The sequence below is a fragment of the Bombina bombina genome, chromosome 6, assembly GCF_027579735.1.
Source record: "Bombina bombina isolate aBomBom1 chromosome 6, aBomBom1.pri, whole genome shotgun sequence".
NCBI classification, from domain to species: domain Eukaryota; kingdom Metazoa; phylum Chordata; class Amphibia; order Anura; family Bombinatoridae; genus Bombina; species Bombina bombina.
The window spans coordinates 88,955,074-88,978,963 of NC_069504.1; the positions used below are offsets into that span (position 1 = coordinate 88,955,074).

A 23,890-nucleotide genomic window follows, 5' to 3' on the forward strand; every position below is an offset into this window, starting at 1 on the left:
ATCAAATTTGCAATGCATGTATTTTGCTTCCTAGAAAGTGCTTTTTGTTGGTAAAAACAAAAAACAAACAGTAGTTGCTGAGATTTATTGATTTTACATAACCTTACTATAATATTTTGAGAGTACTCAGTAAAAGCAAAGATTCGGGACAAGCTCAGAAGTGATTTGGCAAAAGAGTTTTGTGGGAGTTATAGTCCCAGATATAGTTTATACGTTGCTGTAATCTACACACAAAAAGGAAATTCTAAAACTAAACTCCCAGTATTTTAATAATATAATATAACATTATATATTATAATATAATCTTTCAATGGTGATTAATTATAGAATGTTTATGTTTTTGATCATTCGAAAATAAAACAAGTATTAAGTTATGTAAAGCTGAAAAAGAATGATTTGTTTTATATTTAATGTTTCCTATGTTTTTATTTTAGGAAACAAAGCAGTAAAGTCTGTAATTACTGGTATTTTTCCACACGAAGTAAAAAGCAACCACACATTGATAATACGATTAGGCAGCATCGGTACATTTTTGATCATGTACCTCATGCTGAGGAAGGGAGATCATTTATACCACATCCAATCCTTGATCTAAATCTCTATAATTTTAAGTAATCCCTTGCAGTAGTGTCTTTACTCTCACTCTGCTTTAATTTCTTCTCTATAATTATAGTTTATTTTTATTTTATTGTAGATTTAACATTGATGTCCACCAACGGATTTCTCAAGCAAATAAATATTGTGTGCATGTTTAAAATTGTAGATCATCTAAAGAAAATTAAATAGATGTAAAGTTTTATATAAGCGTATATCTGATACCCTTCATACATTTATTGCTAAAATTTCAAAACAGAAGTCAACTTAATCAAAATCTCTAAAAGAGCAAAAATCTGAAGTATATGCTCAATGCTTATTTTTTCTACATTTAAGGCCCTAAATATCTTAAATCATTTTTATACACACATATTACACACACACACACACATATATATATATATATATATATATATATATACAACACACAGAGAAAGTCTCCTTCCGTATTTTTTATATGTCTAGGGTGATTACATACCTGTGCACCCTTTACTTGTTCCCAGTTTGTTTGATTGAGAGCTTGCATTGTTTGGCTGGTTTAGGGACCCAGGTTTTGGAAGGGACCTTGATGTGGTACCTGGGCTTGTGCCATTTGGCCAGATGTGGTAATTAAACCTTCCATTTTTGCTTTTACTCTTAGCTGAGAGCTTGTAAGTGAGTGCTGGACTTTCTCTGTGTGTTGTATTAATTTGTTTTGTAATTTTCCCTATGGGCCTTGCACCCAGACCTGTCTGGGCTTAACTGCCTGTGACTCTGAGGACAGCACAGCTTCCTGAGAGTACCATTGAGCACCCAGGGCTGGGCATGTTGCAGGGTCATGGGATCTGTACCCAGTCCAGTCTGATACTGCAGTCCCCTTCCGTGTTTTGTATATATATTTATATATATATTTACAGTATATATATATATATATATATATATATATATATATATATATATATATATATATATATATATATATATTGATAGTCACTGCAATTTTTAGTTTAACGATTCAGATTTTATATGTTATTAAAAAATAATGATTAAGGTTTTAAGGTTTGTATTAACTGATAGCGATGAAACTGTGATACATAAAAACAATGCACCTACATAAATGGTTTCCTAAAGTAGCTATTAAAAAAACAAGACAGGTGGTCCATATGTTACCATATGTTATTTTATTTACATTTTATAATAAACGATGATAGTGTTTTCCTAAAGTGGACCAAACAGTACTTGAACAAGATTAAAATATTGTCATCAAGGGAGACTCCAGTCCGAGAGTCTAATAGTTGACTGGAGAACAAAAAAAATATGTAACAAGACATCTGGAGTGAAGAAAGTTTTAAGAGACAAAGATATTTTTTTAATGTATGTATAGTATAGTATGCATCATCAAAATGTCTCATTACAAAATACGTTTTATAAGTATTTAAAACGTCACTTCATTAAGGACAACAAATTGAGTATGTTAGATCTTGGCTGATTAGAGCTAGCTGTAAATACGCTTGCCAACTGTCCCAACTTTCCCGGGACAGTTCCAGTTCAGTGAATAAATTGCTTACTTGACTGGTCTGATGCTCTGGGATTTTATTTTTACATGTAGGCAGATATGGTTTTAAATTAGTGAATTTGCTCTACTAAGCAATCACTGTGTAGTATGAAGCTATTGCAGGTATTTGAAGTATTTTGCAGCATACTTAGGTAACAGAATTTGACTTTTTCAGCCTTGCCGGAAAGCATGGGGAAAGCACAATTTTTACAGCAATAGCTTGGTAATTTATAATTTACAGAAAATTAAAAGAAAGTATCTATTTCCATTAATTCATGTATATGAAAATTATATTGTCAGTTTAACATTTTCAGAATGGTGTCATTTTTATAACTTGACATAACAGCATTGTTAAATTTTCCTGAATAAGTATGGATAACCATTATAAAATAAATGGATAAAAATATAAAACAAAAGAAATGGCATAATCTTTTTTTCCCCTTTCCACAGATGGGGAGCTTTATTCTGGGACTGCAGCAGATTTTATGGGAAGAGATTTTGCCATTTTCCGCACGCTTGGAAATCATCATCCAATTAGAACTGAGCAGCATGACTCCAGATGGCTAAATGGTAAAAAAAAATTACCAACTATAAAATGATATAGATGTGGAAACACTTGCTTCAAATTTTCATTCTGCGATAAAGCATTGAGAATTGTAACTTTAAAATCTGCTTAGGAATGTAGAGTCTCTTTTTTCATGAAATCCTATTTATTTCATTTTGCAGAGTATAACAAACATTTATGCTTTGTAGGATGACGCATTAGCTTTAAAGGGACAGCAAATTGTTATTATTATTTCTTTCCTCCCCTTTAGTGTGTTCCCAATGATACACATTACCTGATGTAGTGTATTAAATTGTTTAAAAAAAGCTAGATCCTTTATGCACAACTGATACTGAAGGAGTGATGGTATTGGCAGATTTGGATACACACATCTCTCTATCTCTCCTCTCTTTCCCCTCTCTCTCCCTCTCCTCCCTATCTCTCTCTCTTTCTCCCTTCTCTTCTCTCTCTTTCTCCTCTCTCTTCTCTCTCTTTCTCTCTTCTCCCTCTCTCTCTTCTCTCTCTATTCTCTCTCTCTCTTCTCTCTCTTTCTCTCTTCTCCCTCTCTCTCCTCTCTCTCTCTTCTCTCTCTCTTCTCTATCTCTCTCTTTTCTCTCTCTCTCTCATGCTTTTATCTCCACCATAACTTAAATGAATATTGGTTTTGCCCTATAAATGAGCTTCATTTAGCAGCAAATTAAAACCTATCTTTTGCTGATGAGTGCTTATGAGCACGAAACAGCTGTTCAAAAGTGGTTTTGTTTCATCTACTCTTACCCCAAAGGGGGATTGCTGTTTTTTTTAACAAGGTACCAGAAGCAAAACAACTGAGAAATTGCATATCTAATTTGCATATATTACCCAGAATCCTCTGGTGCATTGGTATCAATGTATACAGAGTACTTCTGGGGTAAAGCACGACATTTCTACGCATCAAAACAAAATCCAATTGCACGCTGACCGCAGTCCACTCTTTCAAATACTTAGGTATGTTGTTAGACCCCAATCTATCTTTTGGCCTCCACATAGAAAAACTTGCATCTAAACTTTATCCAAAACTAGGTGCCCTGTACAGAAACAAATCCTGCCTCAGCCCTACAGTAAAGGAAAAGATTGTACAGCAAATGCTGATGCCTATCATAGATTACGGGGACGTAGTATATGCACCTGCACTGCAAACTCACCTTAATAAACTTAATACATTGTATAACTCGTACTGCTGCTTTGTGCTACAATGTAACTACAGGACTCACCATTGTGACATACTAAAAGAACTAAACTGGCTGTCGCTGGAATCCAGACGCACCCTCCATCTTTTCTGCCTTGTGTTTAAAAGCTTTTCTGGGAAGCTCCCACCCTACCTGAGCAGAATGCTCTCCATGGCTATTCCCACCTCCTATAACCTCCGATCCAATACCAGCACATTATTTAGCTTGCCCCAATACAAAAAGAAAGCAGCTCGATCCTCCTTTTCCTACAGAGCACCACAATTATGGAACGACCTCCCGCACACTTTCAAACCTTCCCCAAGCCTAATATCCTTTAAGAGATCCCTCTCTACATATCTCAAAACAGAATGCACCTGTCATGGTTGATTAAATATTTCCTACCTGTTCTATGTTAAATGTTTGCATCTATTGTGTATTATTATTGTTTCTGTATTTTACTGTACCCTATTGTATCAATGCAATGTTTTGTGGACCCAGGACATACTTGAAAACGAGAGAAATCTCAATGTATCCTTCCTGGTAAAATATTTTATAAATAAATAAATAAATACATTTCTTTGAGCTGACACATGTGTATGCTAAGTGCAGCTAGTGTGTTGGATGAGTTTTTCTTTCCTGTGCATTAACTCCCACATAGAGCCATGCACTGGGAAGAATACATTCTGCAAAACAAATGTAACCTGATAGTTGTACAGGCTGTGTTAAGCTGCACCTAACCCATTTGCCTGCAAAAATTTAAATTTTTTGTATGTATTTAAAAGTAAATGCAGCTAATGCAAGCAAAGGAATGTGTTTCTAGATTTAAAGGACCTTAACCCCTTAATGACACGAGTCGTACGGGGTACGTCGCACACAACCTGGTCTTTAAAGACCAGCGACGTACCCTGTGTGACTTTGGGGAATAAAGCGGCTGGAAGCGATCCTGATCGCTTCCAGCCGCTTTACGGTTATTGCAGTGATGCCTCGATATCGAGGCATCCTGCAATAACATTTTTCCCCCATCCGATGCAGAGAGAGCCACTCTGTGGCCCTCTCTGCACCGGCATCGATGGCCGCAATCGTTGGTGGGTGGGAGCTGATGTGGGAGTCGGGTGGGCGGCCATCGATGAAAGGCTGAAGAGAGACGGGGCAGGATCGGGGGCGGGGTTGTTGGGAGCGCGCACGGGAGCGCACGCGTGCACGGGGGGCACCGGGCGGGCGCGTGCATGGGAAGGGAGCGGATGGGAACCGCTTCACTACAGAAAAAACATTTTATATAAGTGACAGTAAGGGGGGATAAAATCCCTAATGAAAGTAAATCTAAGGGATCAGGGAGCGGGTGGGGGATTGGTCTGTGGGGGGGGGGGGAAGCTACACTACAGAAAAAAGGAAAAAAATTATTTTTTTTTTAAAAAAAAAACATTTTTATTTGCAAACTGGGTACTGGCAGACAGCTGCCAGTACCCAAGATGGCTCCCAGTAAGTTAGAGGTGGAGGGTTAGAGAGCTGTTTGGGGGGGATCATAGAGGTTGGGGGCTAAGGGGGGGATCCTACACAGCTGCATATGTAAATATGCTATACAATTATTTTTTTTTTAAATATACCTTTTATTTTAGTACTGGCAGACTTTCTGCCAGTACTTAAGATGGCGGGGACAATTGTGGGATGGGGGAGGGAAGAGAGCTGTTTGGGAGGGATCCTGGGGTGTGATGTGTCAGGTGGGAGGCTGATCTCTATGCTAAAGCTAAAATTAACCCTGCAAGCTCCCTACAAATGACCTAATTAACCCCTGCACTGCTGGGCATAATACACGTGTGGTGCGCAGCGGCATTTATCGGCCTTATAATTACTAAAAAGCAACACCAAAGCCATATATGTCTGCTATTTCTGAACAAAGGGGATCCCAGAGAAGCATTTACAATAATTTTTGCCATACTTGCAAAAGTTGTTTGTAAATAATTTCAGTGAGAAACCTAAAATTGTGAAAAATGTAACGTTTTTTTTTTTTATTTGATCGCATTTAGCAGGTGAAATGGTAGCATGAAATATACCAAGATGGGCCTAGATCAATACTTGGGGTTATCTACTACACTACACTAAAGCTAAAATTAACCCTAGACGCTCCCTACATGCTCCCTAATTAACCCCTTCACTGCTGGGCATAATACATGTGTGATGCGCAGTGGCATTTAGCGGCCTTCTAATTACCAAAAAGCAACGCCAAAGTCATATATGTCTGCTATTTCTGAACAAAGGGGATCCCAGAGAAGCATTTACAACCATTTATGCCATAATTGCACAAGTTGTTTGTAAATAATTTCAGTGAGAAACCTAAAGTTTGTGAAAATATTTGGGAGAAAGGGAACAATTTTTTTTATTTGATTGCATTTGGTGGTGAAATGGTGGCATGAAATATACCAAAATGGGCCTACATCAATACTTTGGGATGTCTTCTAAAAAAAATATATACATATCAAAGGATATTCAGGGATTCCTGAAAGATATCAGTGTTCCAATGTAACTAGCGCTAATTTTGAAAAAAAAAAAAAGTGGTTTGGAAATAGCAAAGTGCTACTTGTATTTATGGCCCTATAACTTGCAAAAAAAACAAAGAACATGTAAACATTGGGTATTTCTAAACTCAGGACAAAATTTAGAAACTATTTAGCATGAGTGTTTTTTGGTGATTGTAGATGTGTAACAGATTGTGGGGGTCAAAGTTAGAAAAAGTGTGTTTTTTTCCATTTTTTCCTCATATTTTATCATTTTTTTTTAAAAGTAAATGATAAGATATGATGAAAATAATGGTATCTTTAGAAAGTCCATTTAATGGTGAGAAAAATGGTATATAATATGTGTGGATACAGTAAATGAGTAAGAGGAAAATTACAGCTAAACACAAACACCGCAGAAATTTAAAAATAGCCCTGGTCCTTCAGGGAAAGAAATTGAAAAATGGCCTTGCCCTTAAGGGGTTAAAGAAGTTTTTTGTTTTGTTTTTGTTTTTAAGTTTTATATTAGCTTTAGTGTCCAATTATTTAGTGTAAATAGGTCACTAGAGTGTTCAATCAATGTCAGTGTATAAAATCTAGAGTCTGTACTTTCCCTTTCAATTAGAATTGGAAAACCCACAATTTTAACAAATATATTACAGAAAAAGGGGGCAAACTAAATTGTGATAGTATATTACAAATGTAATTTATTACACATTAAACCAATTTGATTAATACTCAAAGTGTTTTTTAAGGTACAAAAGGACTAATGTTTAATTATTATTTTGTTATTTGCCAAATTCTAATTCACTAGTGTTTATAGTGGAAAATTCTATGGCATTCCAATTCTTTAGAAGCATGGAGGTTTGAATTAGTTAAAATAATGTATTAATGTGAAACTGAAATGCTTTAATTTGTTGGATCATTTTATTTTTGCACAAGTGGCCATTAATAACTATAAGTTTAAGGGACCCAAAAGTCAAAATTAACTTTTCATACCAGAGATGTTCATTTGGACATGCAAATTAGTCTGAATTTTGCTAATTTGACAAGTCGTTTGATATGCAAACAGCTGAATACATTATTGGACAAAACATGAAAAATGAATGATCGCTTGACAAAATCGATTTGTTCATTCATTCGGTTTGGTGCAACAACAAAAAAAAGTGCAGGAATGGGGAGGGAGTTATATTGTTTCTTTATATAAGCTCCTTTATTTGTAATAATGTACAGGGGGTCTGACCATTCATTTGTCCATCATCCTCTGTTTAATCCTGCTATAGTATTACTAATGACTGATGCTAGGGACAACAGGTCAGGCAATAATGCTGGATTTTAGTCATACAGGAGTTGTATGTATTGTAAAATTGGTTCTTTTAATTGTTCGAATCCTATAATGTAAGATTTTTATAAAATAAATTGTCTATATTAGCTGAACGGTAATGAATCCAAATGTAATATTTGTCCTAACCGAATGCTTTTGTGGATGAAATTTAACCCAACTGAACGTTTGAAAAAATCCAAAACAAATCTTTTGGATGAAACAAATGTTCAACCCGTGCACATGTCTAATTCAGGTATGCAATTTTAAGAGAACTTTCAATTTTTTTCTATTATCCAATGTATTCTGTTCTCTTGGTATCCTTTGTTAAAACCCATAAGTATGTAGGCTCAACAGCAGCAATGTACTACTGGGAGTTAGCTTGTGTTTGGTGGCTACACAAATGCCCCTTATCACTGGCTCACCAGCTTTGTTCATCTAGGTCCCAGCAGTTCATTGCTGCTCTCAAGCTGACTTTAAATATGTTTGTAATGTGCAAGAATTAAAGACATGGTTATATGCAAGCCACAGTGCTCTAATACATTTGAGCATTTTCTTTTTGTACTTTTATGTCCCATGAACCCCAACAAATACTTTTAAAGGACCAGTCAACACAGTAGATTTGCATAATCAACAAATGCAAGATAAAAAGACAATGCAATAGCACTTAGTCTGAACTTTAAATGAGTAGTAGATTTTTTTTCTGACAATTTTAAAAGTTATGTCTTTTCTTCTGTTAAGTGTGATCAGTCCACGGGTCATCATTACTTCTGGGATATTAACTCCTCCCCAACAGGAAGTGCAAGAGGATTCACCCAGCAGAGCTGCATATAGCTCCTCCCCTCTACGTCACTCCCAGTCATTCTCTTGCACCCAACGACTAGATAGGAGGTGTGAGAGGGCTATGGTGATTATACTTAGTTTTATATCTTCAATCAAAAGTTTGTTATTTTAAAATAGCACCGGAGTGTGTTATTACCTCTCTGGCAGAGTTTGAAGAAGAATCTACCAGAGTTTTTGCTATGATTTTAGCCGGAGTAGTTAAGATCATATTGCTGTTTCTCGGCCATCTGAGGAGAGGTAAACTTCAGATCAGGGGACAGCGGGCAGATGAATCTGCATAGAGGTATGTAGCAGCTTTTATTTTCTGACAATGGAATTGATGAGAAAATCCTGCCATACCGATATAATGTCATGTATGTATACTTTACACTTCAGTATTCTGGGGAATGGTACTTCACTAGAATTACACTGTAAGAAGTACATTAAGCTGTTTAATAACTAGAAATTATGTTTAACGTTTTTGCTGGAATGTAAAATCGTTTTCATTTGCTGAGGTACTGAGTGAATAAATGTTTGGGCACCATTTTTCCACTTGGCAGTTGCTTAATCTTTTTCTGACAGTTTCTGTTCTCTCTCACTGCTGTGTGTGAGGGGGAAGGGCCGTTTTTTTGGCGCCTTTTCTATGCATCAGTTATTTCAGTCAGCAGCTCATTGTATTTCCTGCATGATCCAGTTCATCTCTAGAACTCAGGGGTCTTCAAACTTATTTTGAGGGAGGTAATTTCTCTCAGCAGAGCTGTGAGAATTATAGTTGACTGTGATAAAAAACGTTTATTCTGTAATTGTTTCCTGCTTTCAGAATTTGTTATCTTTGCTATTGGGATTAAACCTTTGCTAAAGTTGTGTTGTTTACAAGGATTGAGGCTATAACTGTTTCAATTTATTAATTTTCAACTGTCATAGATTTTCTGTGCTTCTTAAAGGCACAGTACGTTTTTAATATTATTCTAATTGAATTGTATTCTAAGTTGCAAGTTTATTTGCTAGTGTGTTAAACATGTCTGATTCAGAGGAAGATACCTGTGTCATTTGTTGCAATGCCAAAGTGGAGCCCAATAGAAATTTATGTACTAACTGTATTGATGCTACTTTAAATAAAAGTCAATCTGTACAAATTGAACAAATTTCACCAAACAACGAGGGGAGAGTTATGCCGACTAACTCGCCTCACGTGCCAGTACCTGCATCTCCCGCTCGGGAGGTGCGTGATATTGTAGCGCCGAGTACATCTGGCCGGCCATTACAAATCACATTACAGGATATGGCTTCTGTTATGACTGAAGTTTTGGCTAAATTACCAGAACTAAGAGGTAAGCGTGATCACTCTGGGGTGAGAACAGAGTGCGCTGATAATATTAGGGCCATGTCAGATACTGCGTCACAGGTTGCAGAACATGAGGACGGAGAACTTCATTCTGTGGGTGACGGTTCTGATCCAAACAGACTGGATTCAGATATTTCAAATTTTAAATTTAAACTGGAAAACCTCCGTGTATTACTAGGGGAGGTGTTAGCGGCTCTGAATGATTGCAACACAGTTGCAATACCAGAGAAAATGTGTAGGTTGGATAAATATTTTGCGGTACTGACGAGTACTGAGGTTTTTCCTATACCTAAGAGAATTACTGAAATTGTTTCTAAGGAGTGGGATAGACCCGGTGTGCCGTTCTCACCCCCTCCGATATTTAGAAAAATGTTTCCAATAGACGCCACCACACGGGACTTATGGCAAGCGGTCCCTAAGGTAGAGGGAGCAGTTTCTACTTTAGCTAAGCGTACCACTATCCCGGTGGAGGATAGCTGTGCTTTTTCAGATCCAATGGATAAAAAATTAGAGGGTTACCTTAAGAAAATGTTTGTTCAACAAGGTTTTATATTGCAACCCCTTGCATGCATTGCGCCGATCACGGCTGCAGCGGCGTTCTGGATTGAGTCTCTGGAAGAGAACATTAGTTCAGCTACTCTGGACGACATTACGGACAGGCTTAGAGTCCTTAAACTAGCTAATTCATTCATTTCGGAGGCCGTAGTACATCTAACTAAACTTACGGCGAAGAATTCAGGATTCGCCATTCAGGCACGCAGGGCGCTGTGGCTAAAATCCTGGTCAGCTGATGTTACTTCTAAGTCTAAATTGCTTAATATACCTTTCAAAGGGCAGACCTTATTCGGGCCCGGGTTGAAAGAGATTATCGCTGACATTACAGGAGGTAAAGGCCATGCCCTGCCTCAGGACAAAGCCAAAACTAAGACTAGACAGTCTAATTTTCGTTCCTTTCGTAATTTCAAAGCAGGAGCAGCATCAACTTCCTCTGCACCAAAACAGGAAGGAGCTGTTGCTCGCTACAGACAAGGCTGGAAACCTAACCAGTCCTGGAACAAGGGCAAGCAGACCAGGAAACCTACTGCTGCCCCTAAAACGGCATGAATTGAGGGCCCCCGATCCGGGATCGGATCTAGTGGGGGGCAGGCTTTCTCTCTTCGCCCAGGCTTGGGCAAGAGATGTCCAGGATCCCTGGGCGCTAGAAATAATATCTCAGGGATACCTTCTGGACTTCAAATACTCTCCTCCAAGAGAGAGATTTCATCTGTCAAGGTTGTCAACAATCCAGACAAAGAAAGAGGCGTTTCTACGCTGCGTACAAGAGCTCTTGTTAATGGGAGTAATCCATCCAGTTCCACGATCGGAACAGGGACAGGGGTTTTACTCAAATCTGTTTGTGGTTCCCAAAAAAGAGGGAACTTTCAGACCAATCCTGGACTTAAAGATCCTAAACAAGTTCCTAAGAGTTCCATCGTTCAAGATGGAGACTATTCGGACAATTTTACCTATGATCCAAGAGGGTCAGTACATGACCACTGTAGATTTAAAAGATGCTTACCTTCACATACCGATTCACAAAGATCATTACCGGTACCTAAGGTTTGCCTTCCTAGACAGGCATTACCAGTTTGTAGCTCTTCCATTCGGATTGGCTACAGCTCCAAGAATCTTCACAAAGGTTCTGGGTGCTCTTCTGGCGGTACTAAGACCGCGGGGAATCTCGGTAGCTCCATACCTAGACGACATTCTGATTCAAGCTTCAAGCTTTCAAACTGCCAAGTCTCATACAGAGTTAGTACTGGCATTTCTAAGGTCACATGGATGGAAGGTGAACGAAAAGAAAAGTTCACTCGTTCCACTCACAAGAGTTCCCTTCCTGGGGACTCTTATAGATTCTGTAAAAATGAAGATTTACCTGACAGAGGACAGGTTAACAAGACTTCAAAGTGCTTGCCGCACCCTTCATTCCATTCAACACCCGTCAGTGGCTCAATGCATGGAGGTAATCGGCTTAATGGTAGCGGCAATGGACATAGTAGAGTCTCCTGCCAATAAACATTCCTTCTCTGAATCTGGATCAAGAGACCAGAAATTCTCTTCTTTGGTGGCTTTCTCGGCCACATCTGTCCAGGGGGATGCCATTCAGCAGACCAGACTGGACATTTGTAACAACAGACGCCAGCCTTCTAGGTTGGGGTGCCGTCTGGAATTCTCTGAAGGCTCAGGGACAATGGAGTCAGGAGGAGAGTCTCCTGCCAATAAACATTCTGGAATTGAGAGCAGTTCTCAACGCCCTCCTGGCTTGGCCCCAGTTGACAACGCGGAGTTTCATCAGGTTTCAGTCGGACAACATCACGACTGTAGCTTACATCAACCATCAGGGAGGGACACGAAGCTCCCTAGCTATGATGGAAGTATCAAAGATAATTCGCTGGGCAGAGTCTCACTCTTGCCACCTGTCAGCAATCCACATCCCGGGAGTGGAGAACTGGGAGGCGGATTTCTTAAGTCGTCAGACTTTTCATCCGGGGGAGTGGGAACTTCATCCGGAGGTCTTTGCCCAAATACTTCGACGTTGGGGCAAACCAGAGATAGATCTCATGGCGTCTCGACAGAACGCCAAGCTTCCTCGTTATGGGTCCAGATCCAGGGATCCAGAAGCAGTCCTGATAGATGCCCTGACAGCACCTTGGGACTTCAGGATGGCTTACGTGTTTCCACCCTTCCCGATGCTTCCTCGATTGATTGCCAGAATCAAACAAGAGAGAGCATCAGTGATTCTAATAGCACCTGCGTGGCCACGCAGGACTTGGTATGCAGATCTGGTGGACATGTCATCCTGTCCACCTTGGTCTCTACCTCTGAAACAGGACCTTCTGATACAGGGTCCCTTCAAACATCAAAGTCTAACTTCTCTGAAGCTGACTGCTTGGAAATTGAACGCTTGATTTTATCAAGACGTGGGTTTTCTGAGTCAGTTATTGATACCTTAATACAGGCTAGGAAACCTGTTACCAGAAAGATTTACCATAAGATATGGCGTAAATACCTATATTGGTGTGAATCCAAAGGTTACTCTTGGAGTAAGGTTAGGATTCCTAGGATATTGTCTTTTCTACAAGAAGGTTTAGAAAAGGGTTTATCCGCTAGTTCATTAAAGGGACAGATCTCAGCTCTGTCCATTCTGTTACACAAACGTCTGTCAGAAGTTCCTGACGTCCAGGCTTTTTGTCAGGCTTTGGCCAGGATTAAGCCTGTGTTTAAAACGGTTGCTCCACCATGGAGTTTAAACCTTGTTCTTAATGTTTTACAGGGCGTTCCGTTTGAACCCCTTCATTCCATTGATATAAAGTTGTTATCTTGGAAAGTTCTATTTTTAATGGCTATTTCCTCGGCTCGAAGAGTCTCTGAGTTATCAGCCTTACATTGTGATTCTCCTTATTTGATTTTTCATTCGGATAAGGTAGTTCTGCGTACTAAACCTGGGTTCTTACCTAAGGTAGTTACTAACAGGAATATCAATCAAGAGATTGTTGTTCCTTCTTTATGCCCAAATCCTTCTTCGAAGAAGGAACGTCTACTGCACAACCTGGATGTAGTCCGTGCTCTAAAATTTTACTTACAGGCAACTAAGGAATTTCGACAAACGTCTTCTCTGTTTGTCGTTTACTCTGGGCAGAGGAGAGGTCAAAAAGCTTCTGCTACCTCTCTTTCTTTTTGGCTTCGTAGCATAATTCGTTTAGCTTATGAGACTGCTGGACAGCAGCCTCCTGAAAGGATTACAGCTCATTCCACTAGAGCTGTGGCTTCTACTTGGGCCTTTAAGAATGAGGCCTCTGTTGAACAGATTTGCAAGGCTGCAACTTGGTCTTCGCTTCATACTTTTTCCAAATTTTCCAAATTTGACACTTTTGCTTCATCGGAGGCTATTTTTGGGAGAAAGGTTCTTCAGGCAGTGGTTCCTTCTGTATAAAGAGCCTGCCTATCCCTCCCGTCATCCGTGTACTTTTGCTTTGGTATTGGTATCCCAGAAGTAATGATGACCCGTGGACTGATCACACTTAACAGAAGAAAACATAATTTATGCTTACCTGATAAATTCCTTTCTTCTGTAGTGTGATCAGTCCACGGCCCGCCCTGTTTTAAGGCAGGTAAATATTTTTTAATTTATACTCCAGTCACCACTTCACCCTTGGCTTTTCCTTTCTCGTTGGTCCTTGGTCGAATGACTGGGAGTGACGTAGAGGGGAGGAGCTATATGCAGCTCTGCTGGGTGAATCCTCTTGCACTTCCTGTTGGGGAGGAGTTAATATCCCAGAAGTAATGATGACCCGTGGACTGATCACACTACAGAAGAAAGGAATTTATCAGGTAAGCATAAATTATGTTTTTCCACTCCCCCTGTACCATGTGACAGCCATCAGCCAATCACAAATGCATGCACGTACCATGTGACAGCCATTAGCCATTCACAAATGCATACACACTTATTCTTGCACATGCTCAGTAGGAGCTGGTGACTCAAAAAGTTTAAATATAAAAAGACTGTGCACATTTAGTTAATGGAAGTAAATTGGAAAGTTGTTTAAAATAGCATGCTCTATCTGAATAATGAAAGTTAATTTTGATTGAGTGTCCCTTGTACAAATTACAGAAAGTATAACTGCTGCCAAAGCACAGTCACCAGGAGTGCACTCTCCTTTCTTTCAATTGGTCTGCATTTCTGAAAAAGAAAGAAATAAAAACAAAAAATATATATACAGAAATTAATAAATAAATTTGAAATAAATGCAAACAGAAATACATACAGAAAAAAAAATATAAATTATAACTGATGATACACTGCATGTGTGTGTGGGGGTAAGGGATATACGAAAAATAAAGGTCTTACATATATATTAAAAAGGACATTGTAGTGGAAATGTACATGCTCTGATTCAGACATCCTTAAACTTGGCCCTCCAGAGGTTTTGGAACTACATTTCCCATGATGCTCAGTCAGCATATTAGCTGGCTGAGTATCATGGGAAACGTAGTTGCAAAATCTATGGAGGGCCAAGTTTGAGGATGTCTGCTCTAATCAATTGGTGCAAGTAATTGTTTCAGTTTTTATCCTGGAACTTTTTGTTAATCACTGCATAAAGGGCAAACATTATCCTCATTGCAGGCAGACAGATTTACAAGTACTTAAAACCTTGTAATGCTGCATCTCATGATGAAATTTAACATTGCACAAAAAGTTTCTCGTGCAATGCCACCTGTTGCTTCTCTGCAACCGATTGCACAAGAGCATGGCATGTCAATCACCCAAACAAGCGAGTATTACAGTGATTGATCTTGCCACCGCTGAAGTGGTGGAGAGGCAAAATAATCTGTTTCTGCTTCTTACATATGTGACTCCACATAGCCTAAAAAGCTGCAAATGCAACTTCATAAATTTACTTTAATAAATTTAAATCTCCTTTGTGAGCCACAGGGAAGTGGTCCTGATGAGAGAGAAACAGTCGGTGAGCATTTCGGCACCAGCTGTCACAGACCCCTCCCATCATCAGCTGAGTTCAGGTCTGGAGCTCTGGCATTCCAGGGGAACTAGTGAAAAAATCACATGTTCTTATTAATTACAATATGTCATTTTTCCAGTTCAATGTCCTATTAAACATCACTTTGGTAACTTTTAGTATGATACATATTCACTACTCAGTGCAATGTTTTAATAGTTTTGCGATGTTTAGTTACATTGTAGTGTACTGGTGTCTTGGTATATTAGCAGCCTTGCAAAAATCCACAAGAATGAATTTGAAGTCACAAAATATTAAATGATCTCTTGGGATATGTTGTTCAAGTCACTTTTGGAACGCAGTCTTTAGCACATGTTGTATTTTATTTATTCTGCATATTTAAGTCTGGTGTTTAGTTAACTTTTCATTGTGTTTTCATTTGGTTTTATTATCCAAAAGCTATCAATGGTTTGGATTTATTGTGCGCTAGTGCAGTAGAGAGTCAACTTTGTGCCAGCACTTACTTTGCAAAGCAAACGTCCACTCCCACCAACTGCAATTAATCACGTTAAAGGATTTAAATTACTTTGCTTTTTATCACTGACTGCACAAAAAAAGTGATTTAAATATAGCTGTACATTAACAATCCATCATAACACTGTAATAGTTGATTATGATAATAAAGTGGTAGACTGCTTGAGAGAGCCCCCTGGGGTTTTCTCGTAAGGATTCAAAAATAAATGAATATAGCTTGTGAAGTCTGTAGACACATTTTTCTCTAAAGTGTCATCTGTAATACATATTTTGGGAAATGCCAAAAAATTGAAGCAACACAACTCTTGGAGAAGTTGTAAAACATCTTCTTTATTGATGAAAAGGGTAAAAATAATAGACTACATTTTGGGCATGTCCTGTCCTTAGTCATTCAGCATTAAAGGACGGTTAAACTTGACATTTCAACAGTGTATACAATGATTCATTATTGTAAGTGAAACATTATTGCAATATACATTAATTATTTATTTTGCAGCCTTTCGTTGTAAAACACATCTATAAAATGTGTTTATTTCACTTTCTCCCAGGGAAGGTTGGGTTAATAATTCAAGGCAATTTATGCAAGCTTTTGTTTGCTTTTTCCTCCCTCCCTAAGCTTCTATGGTGTCACATGCTTTTAAAAGGTGAATTATCAGTTTTGGATCAACAGTCATGACAGGCAAATCATTATTTCCGATAGTAACTACGTTTAATCAGTGCTAAACAACTTTAAGGGAATACAAGAGTACAGGCTACCCCAGTCTGCACATGTGCAAACAGAGGTAGTTTGTGATTGGTTAGCAAGGTTTTTTTTTTTGTTCTGGGGGACAGGGAAATCAGTGAAAAGAATAAACATAAAACAATATACTTATTTGACAAAATAAAGCTGCAGTTTTCATTGCAAAATTATTCTTATACATGAAGGTTTAATAATCATGTAGTTTACAATTAGTGTTTAGTGTTCCTTTAAAGGGACAGTTTACTCAAAAATGAACTCCCCTTTAATTTGTTCCCAATGGTCCACTTTACCTGCTGGTGTATATTAAATTGTTTTCAAGTATTTCCTTTATCCTTATATTGGCATTTGAAATAGTTGATTTAGTCTGTGGTATCCCCACCTATTCTGAAAATTTCTGGCGACATGAAACCCAAAAATGTTCTTTCATGATTCAGATAGAGAATACAGTTTTAAACAACTTTCTAATTTACTTCTATTACATAATCTGTTTCATTCTCTTGGTATCATTTGTTGAAGGAGCAGCAATGCACTAATGGTTTCTAACTGAACACATGGGTGAGCCAATGACAATCGATATATATATGCAGCCACCAATCAACAGCTAGAACCTAGGTTCTCTGCTGCCCCTGAGCTTGCCTAGATAAACCTTTAAGCAAAGGATAACAAGAGAAGGAAGCAAATTAAATAATATAAGTAAATTGGGGTTTCATGTCCCTTTAAGTCCAAGCTATAGATAGGTATTGGTCTTTTGTTTACAGACAGATATAAGATAAAGAAGCCTGTATATGTACACATTGTGATAAAGTAATGAGATCTGATTATACCTACAAGCTCAACCCAGTTTATTAGGTTGTGGCTTCAAAACACAAAATCAGCTGTTTCATATACAGAAATAAACCACAAAAAGCGAATTCTCATACATTTTATACGTTGCAGTTGGTAAAAAAAGTAATTGGAAACACATTAAAAGAAAACCATTTTACAGTATGCTGTCCCTTTAAGTGTCCTTGCTTTAGCGGCCAGAGGTCAGTTTAAAAGAAACAAATCCTTTATCATTTTTGCTTTTCTGGAGATAAGCCACACTTCCTCAGAGATAGAATAATGCCTGGCTGCCTCTTCTTATTTAAAGATTTTGCAATATACTATCATTATTTATTTTGTCCTCTTTACTTGAAATTTAAATCTGATTTTTTGTGTTTTCCAGTTTTGAGAATTGTAATTGCACTCTGCAAACTACACAAGCCTAACCTTGCTACATATGTGTCCCTAATTGACCCCAACAGACATGATAAAATAATTATGATTTTGCTTACCAAATGACTGTCTAGCTGTGACCTTTACAGACACAAGTTTTCTCCTTGAAATAAGGCAAGTAGTGAGTGTAGTTTGTCCCAGGAAGGACTGGTACCCTTTGGCCCAGGTAAACACATAGATAGAAATATCTACCTAATTGGAGATAAAGTTGAACAACTGGAATAAAATAAAAATAGTATAGATTTAATGGCAGAAAATATAACCCACACTCTGCCAGCTTCATTAAAGACCAAAGAGGAAACCCCTAGACTCTAAAGTCAAAACTAAAGATTCATAATTCAGACAAGCAGTTTAAGAAACTTTCCAGTTTCCCTCAATTATCAAATTGTGCACAATATTTTGTACATTTTCTGAGGCACCAGCTACTACTGAGTATGTGCAAGAGTTTACAGTGTATACATATATGAGTCTGTGATTGGCTGATGGCTGTCACATGACAGGGTGGCATATTTAAGTAAATTTTGAAATTTGTCAGAAAAACAGAAGTCTACTGCTTATTTAAATTTTAGAGTAAGTTCTACTGTATTCGCTTTTTATTGTGCATTTGTTGACTATGTAGTTCTACTGTATTTAATGGTCCTTTAATATCACTGCATCATACCTCCCAACATTTCAAAATTTAAGAGGGACACTCCCCCCCCCCCCCCCCGCGGCAAAAATTTGAAATGCGGTGGGCAGGAGCAGAGGCGGGGCTTAAAAAAATCATAAGACCAAAGTAATATAAATAACATTCTAAATAAAGTCATATCTTTTAAAACTCTTAGGCAGCAAATCAAACACAAGCTCAAACCACTGGTATAGCTAGCTATGTGAGCTCTGTATTTAATTAACCTTTGCAGAGACAGTGCTAAATATTTTTATCTTAATTGGACATTTAATAATAGATTCTTTAAAACTGCTCTCTGCTTTCCTCAATAATATTCTAGATTCTGGCCTTTAAAGTTAGCAAAAATGCACAGTAACACACTTCATAGATACACTTACACATGCACATACAAACACACTACATAGCATACACTTACACATGCAGATACATACACACTACATAGCTTACAATTATACATGCAGATACACACACACTACATAGTATACACTTACACATGCAGATACATACACATTACATAGCTTACAATTATACATGCAGATACACACACACACTACATAGCATACACTTACACATGCACATACAAACACACTACATAGCATACACTTACACATGCAGATACATACACACTACATAGCTTACAATTATACATGCAGATACACACACTACATAGCATTCTGAGTTTGTGCCCAATAGAATAATAAAAAAAATGTAATGCATGGGGCAATGCAGGACAGATGGCTAGCAACCCAGGACAGCGGGACAGACCCCTAAAATCGGGACTGTCCCAAGAAAATCGGGACAGTTGGGTGGTATGCTGCATGCTTCAGTACAACAGCCACATACAGGAAATAAGTATCCACACACATTAAGCCCAACTAATATATAGCCACAGACATTAAATCCAACTAATATGCCTCTACACTAATACATATTCACACACATCAAGCCCAACTGATATGTATCCACACACAACAAACCCTATTAATATGTAGCCACACACAAATAAAACCTAACTAATATGCCTCTACGCTAATAAATATTCAGACACATCAAGCCCAACTAATATATATCCACACACATCAAACCCTATTAATATGTAGCCACACACATTATACCTATCTAATTAATTAGTTTATGAGACCCCAGAGATTATTATTATTTATGAAAACTTGTTACAGTGTAATATCTAGCATTATAATTCTAAAAATCCTGCTATTATTAATTTTTTTTTACTTCTGAGTGAGTTTTTTTTATGTCATTTTAGGGCAATGCCACAATTTCCTCAGACAAATTGTGTGTGTTTTTATTTATGTACAGTATGTCTGTATTTGTACACATACAGACATATATACATTCAACATGCAAACACTTTATATTATCAATGACATGTCTTCTATAAAATAAAAAGTGTTCACTTTTTGACATTTTATATTTGGGGTCACATATATCATATTGCACATGAAGGGTTTAAAAAAAAAAGCTGTATTTTAATTGTCACTAACAAACTTCTGAAAACACTGAACATTTTCCTGTAACAATATTTTAGAATCGGTTGGCTGTCAAACTGTTAGCAAAGTCACTTTACTTTGGATTTTGTAGAGTCTATATAAAAGTAATTTTGTTATACTATATATCACTGTATTGTACATGGGTTATTTTAATTGTGCTGTGGGTGAAACTATTTCTGTTATCTGCTCCTTAGTAGCTCTTTTCTTTTCTTTATATTTTATGGATTTTAAACATCTCACTAGTACCAGCATTTACCTAAATTTGCAGGCAAACTGGGAATTTATCTCCTAGATTAACACTCAGGTTAGATCTGACAGGGTGTAGGAACTAACACCTCTTGCAAACCGTTGAAACTGATAATCAAGCTTTTCTCTGGAAGGAAAATAATTCCATATAATCTTGGTAAAATAGCAGTTAAAAATGTAAATTCTCGTTTTTAGTTTTAGCAACAAAATATGATTTCAATATGAAAAGGAATTTAAATTTTGATTAAAAAAACAAACATAATTGTATCAATCAAATAATACATAAATAATGAGAGTCATGAATGTAGATGTAGAACTCAGCTGACATTTTGCTGTATTACAGTTCCGTTAATAACAATTACTATATCTTAGGGGTTTAAGTTCTTATAAAGATTTGAAGTCTAAACTGGAATCAGATTCCAGCATTTCTAATGAAAACTACCACAAAAAAATATTTCTACATCCCTTTATTTTTTTTGTTTTTTTCTGAGCAATGACAAGGGGATTTTTATAAAAGAGATATAGTTTTGTACAGAAAACAATGGCCTTTATTCAGTATGATGTCAGATCACCTTTCTATTGCTCGGAACATTTTCGACTATATTTCAAACAAGCAAAGATTGATTTCCAGAATGCTTTATTAAGAGATGCACCAGAAAATACTCTTGTAATACAATGACAAAGTATCTTAAAGGTTATACCTGAAATAGCTTACAGAGATTAAAGAAAATAGAAACTTTAACAACACAGAGGGTGCTTTGTTTAAAAACAGCTTTTCAAACAAAGCGGAAAATGTTTTCTATTTCTGCTAGTTGTATATTATACTATTCTGGTTGGGGTTTAAGCTACCAAATGGACTTGATGTTTTAGGTTTCAAAACCAATAAGACCTTTATTCAGAACCAGAATATTCACTTGGGTTGGCGCTAATAAGATACTTTAAAGGTTCATCTCAAACTATTCTGAAGCTATGTAGCAGCAGAATAGTTTGTACAGAAAGGTTGTATTTTTTTTTAGAAAGGCAGATAAGTGCACTCTAGTTTCCAATCTTGGAAAGCAAGTTTGTTACTGTTTTATATAGTGTCAAAATTGTTTGGGCTAGACTGACTTTATATTTCTTTTCAACCATCATGTGGAAATTGGAAAGTATTTAGGAATCCAAATTGCTGTTACGTTTTCTTTAACAGAAAGATCAGCAAAAAAGGTCAAACTACATGGAGAGTATTATGGTTCTGCTCACTACCAAAGCAAGCATTTTCCTGGTGTAAATAGAACAGCCAGATGCATATAATGCCTAGTAGGCTTTGTAAAATACTTGGAATGCTTAATATAGTTTCTATACTTTGTGCTTTGTAGATTCTTTGCATAAACAAAATAGCTTTTCTTAGGTAGCCTTGAACCAGTGTATGTTACCATTTATTAGGCCTGATATGTTAAAAATCTGAGTGGTTTATGCGGTTCATGTACCATCAACTTGTGTTCTGCTGTGCAGAAATGTCAAGCATAGGCTTTAAAGTGATCAAGAAAAAAATATTTTGGAGAATGGATCTGACAAAGCAGGTCAGCTTGTGGTTATGTTGGGACAATCAAAATAAAATTTATTATGATTATGCAAGTATCAATTTGAATGATGATTAAATGCAACATTTGAATGTTACATTAGAATATTCAAATGGAAGATTCAAATATGTAATGTTATCATCCATATTTGAATGATAACATTTCTTCTATAGGAACTTTCAAATAGTAAAATGGATGTCAAATAGAACATTCATTCTACAGACATTCATCCGTTTTGAATTTAGAGTGGTGTCAATTAGCTATTAAAAGAATAACTGATATCATCTATACAATCAATAAACGCTTACCCAAGATGAATTTCACCATTGGTGCTAAAAAATGTGTTCTTTTCAAGCCAATACTTTGGACATTCAGCTGGTGTTCAATAGAGATTTCTGTTGTCTGGGTAATTTAAGTTCATGTGCACAGTGGAAGTTAAGAGATTTACCAGGAGGTGGATGTCATGACAATACATGTCACAGTGGTGTGACTGGCTTAGCTGACATAGCTTTGTAAAGATCTCCTTCTGTGAAAATAAGGTCCATTTGCAAATTAATTAGTTTCTGGCGGCAGCTTGATTGTTGACCTAAAGTTATTTAGAATGGAAAAACAATCAGATTAGTGTGTGCTTTACAAAAGCCCATTGCGGCAGTTGAGTGCTCTTTTCCAATCTGTTGAAGACAAATTGAAAAAAAAGATTTGTCTATGTTGAAGCTGCAGTGAAGGTTAAGTGTGAAATAACCATAGTAACAGAGAGACAGAGGGAGCCTATGGTCCAGTGAGTCTGCGCTTCCCCCTGTATTGTAACTACAGTGTGTGTATACAATATGCTGTGAAATAAAGTCTTACATGGTATGCAAAACAGCACTACATTCATTAACTGGACAACAAAAGATACAAAAGAGAGACATTTACACTGTTGGACACAGACGTTGAAACCAATACTGCACACAGAATGAATTGGATACAATGTATATTTTTCTGTAAGTGTTTGAAATTTAAGTTAACTCTTCCATTTTGAAAGACTAAAGAATTATTTAAAAAATAAAGACATCTTTAAAGATTACTGACATTTTTAGAAATATTATGTACATAGATACATTTAAATATATTGTGCACAGATACTAGGATCCAGCACACACTTTACATATACCAGATTTCGGGATGCACTGTAACCCCATATGTAACCAAACATCCCACAAGCACTCCCGGTATTATTGCTGATTTCAATATTTAATATATAGTGACGTTTCAGGGTGAACCCCTTCCTCAGACCATATATATATATATATATATACACATTTTTTTAATATACATTTTTATATATACACGTATACATTTTTCTCAACTTGCACTTTCCTCAAGTTATGGGTTGTTAATTGGAAAATAGAAAATAAATTAAGGTAATCTTACTTCATCCCAAAAACTACATGTTGACTTTTGTGTGTCACTGAGGTTTGTTTTCAATATCACACTATTGTACTTTGCTTTTTGTTTTTTATTCACTTATACAGTAGTTTAATTCAAAATAAATAAGGGTACTTCAGTTTCGAAGTATGTTTAATTAATAATTCATATTATTAAAAAAAAATACTTTATTGTTTTTCCAGAACTTTTTCTTTCCCTTTACCTATAGCCTGATTTTAGTTGTATTTGTCCCCAACTACATATTGATTAATTGATGTACGTTGATACTGTTTATATGAGTCATTTAGTAATTGTAATACCAGTTCACTTGTAATAAAGGATGATCTTACAAATTATTTTTTCTAATGATGTTTCTAAGTGTATTTAATTTATACTTGTAATAATATTATTTCATGCATTCTGCACTTTGTCTGGATATCTGCTTTCACTATAAAAGCATCATTCAGTTTCTTTGAGACTCAAATGTAGGTGTATCAAAGTAACCAATCAGATTCTTGATAACAATCCTCTTAAACTACAGACATAAGCCAAATACTTCTGCACATCTTTTCAGTAGAACCATGTGCCACAACTTTCACCTGAACCTGCTCATCATCA

The 23,890-nt window shown here is 36.8% G+C and overlaps 1 protein-coding gene across 2 annotated transcripts in view; it reads left to right on the plus strand.

The window, feature by feature from the left end:
- SEMA3A (semaphorin 3A) overlaps positions 1-23,890 on the plus strand; it is a 308,514-nt gene that overhangs the window by 197,344 nt on the left and 87,280 nt on the right. For both annotated transcript variants that reach the window (XM_053716510.1, XM_053716511.1), the window contains exon 6: positions 2,579-2,698. In XM_053716510.1, coding sequence (XP_053572485.1) covers positions 2,579-2,698 — 120 coding nt within the window. The remainder of the gene's footprint in view (positions 1-2,578; positions 2,699-23,890) is intronic.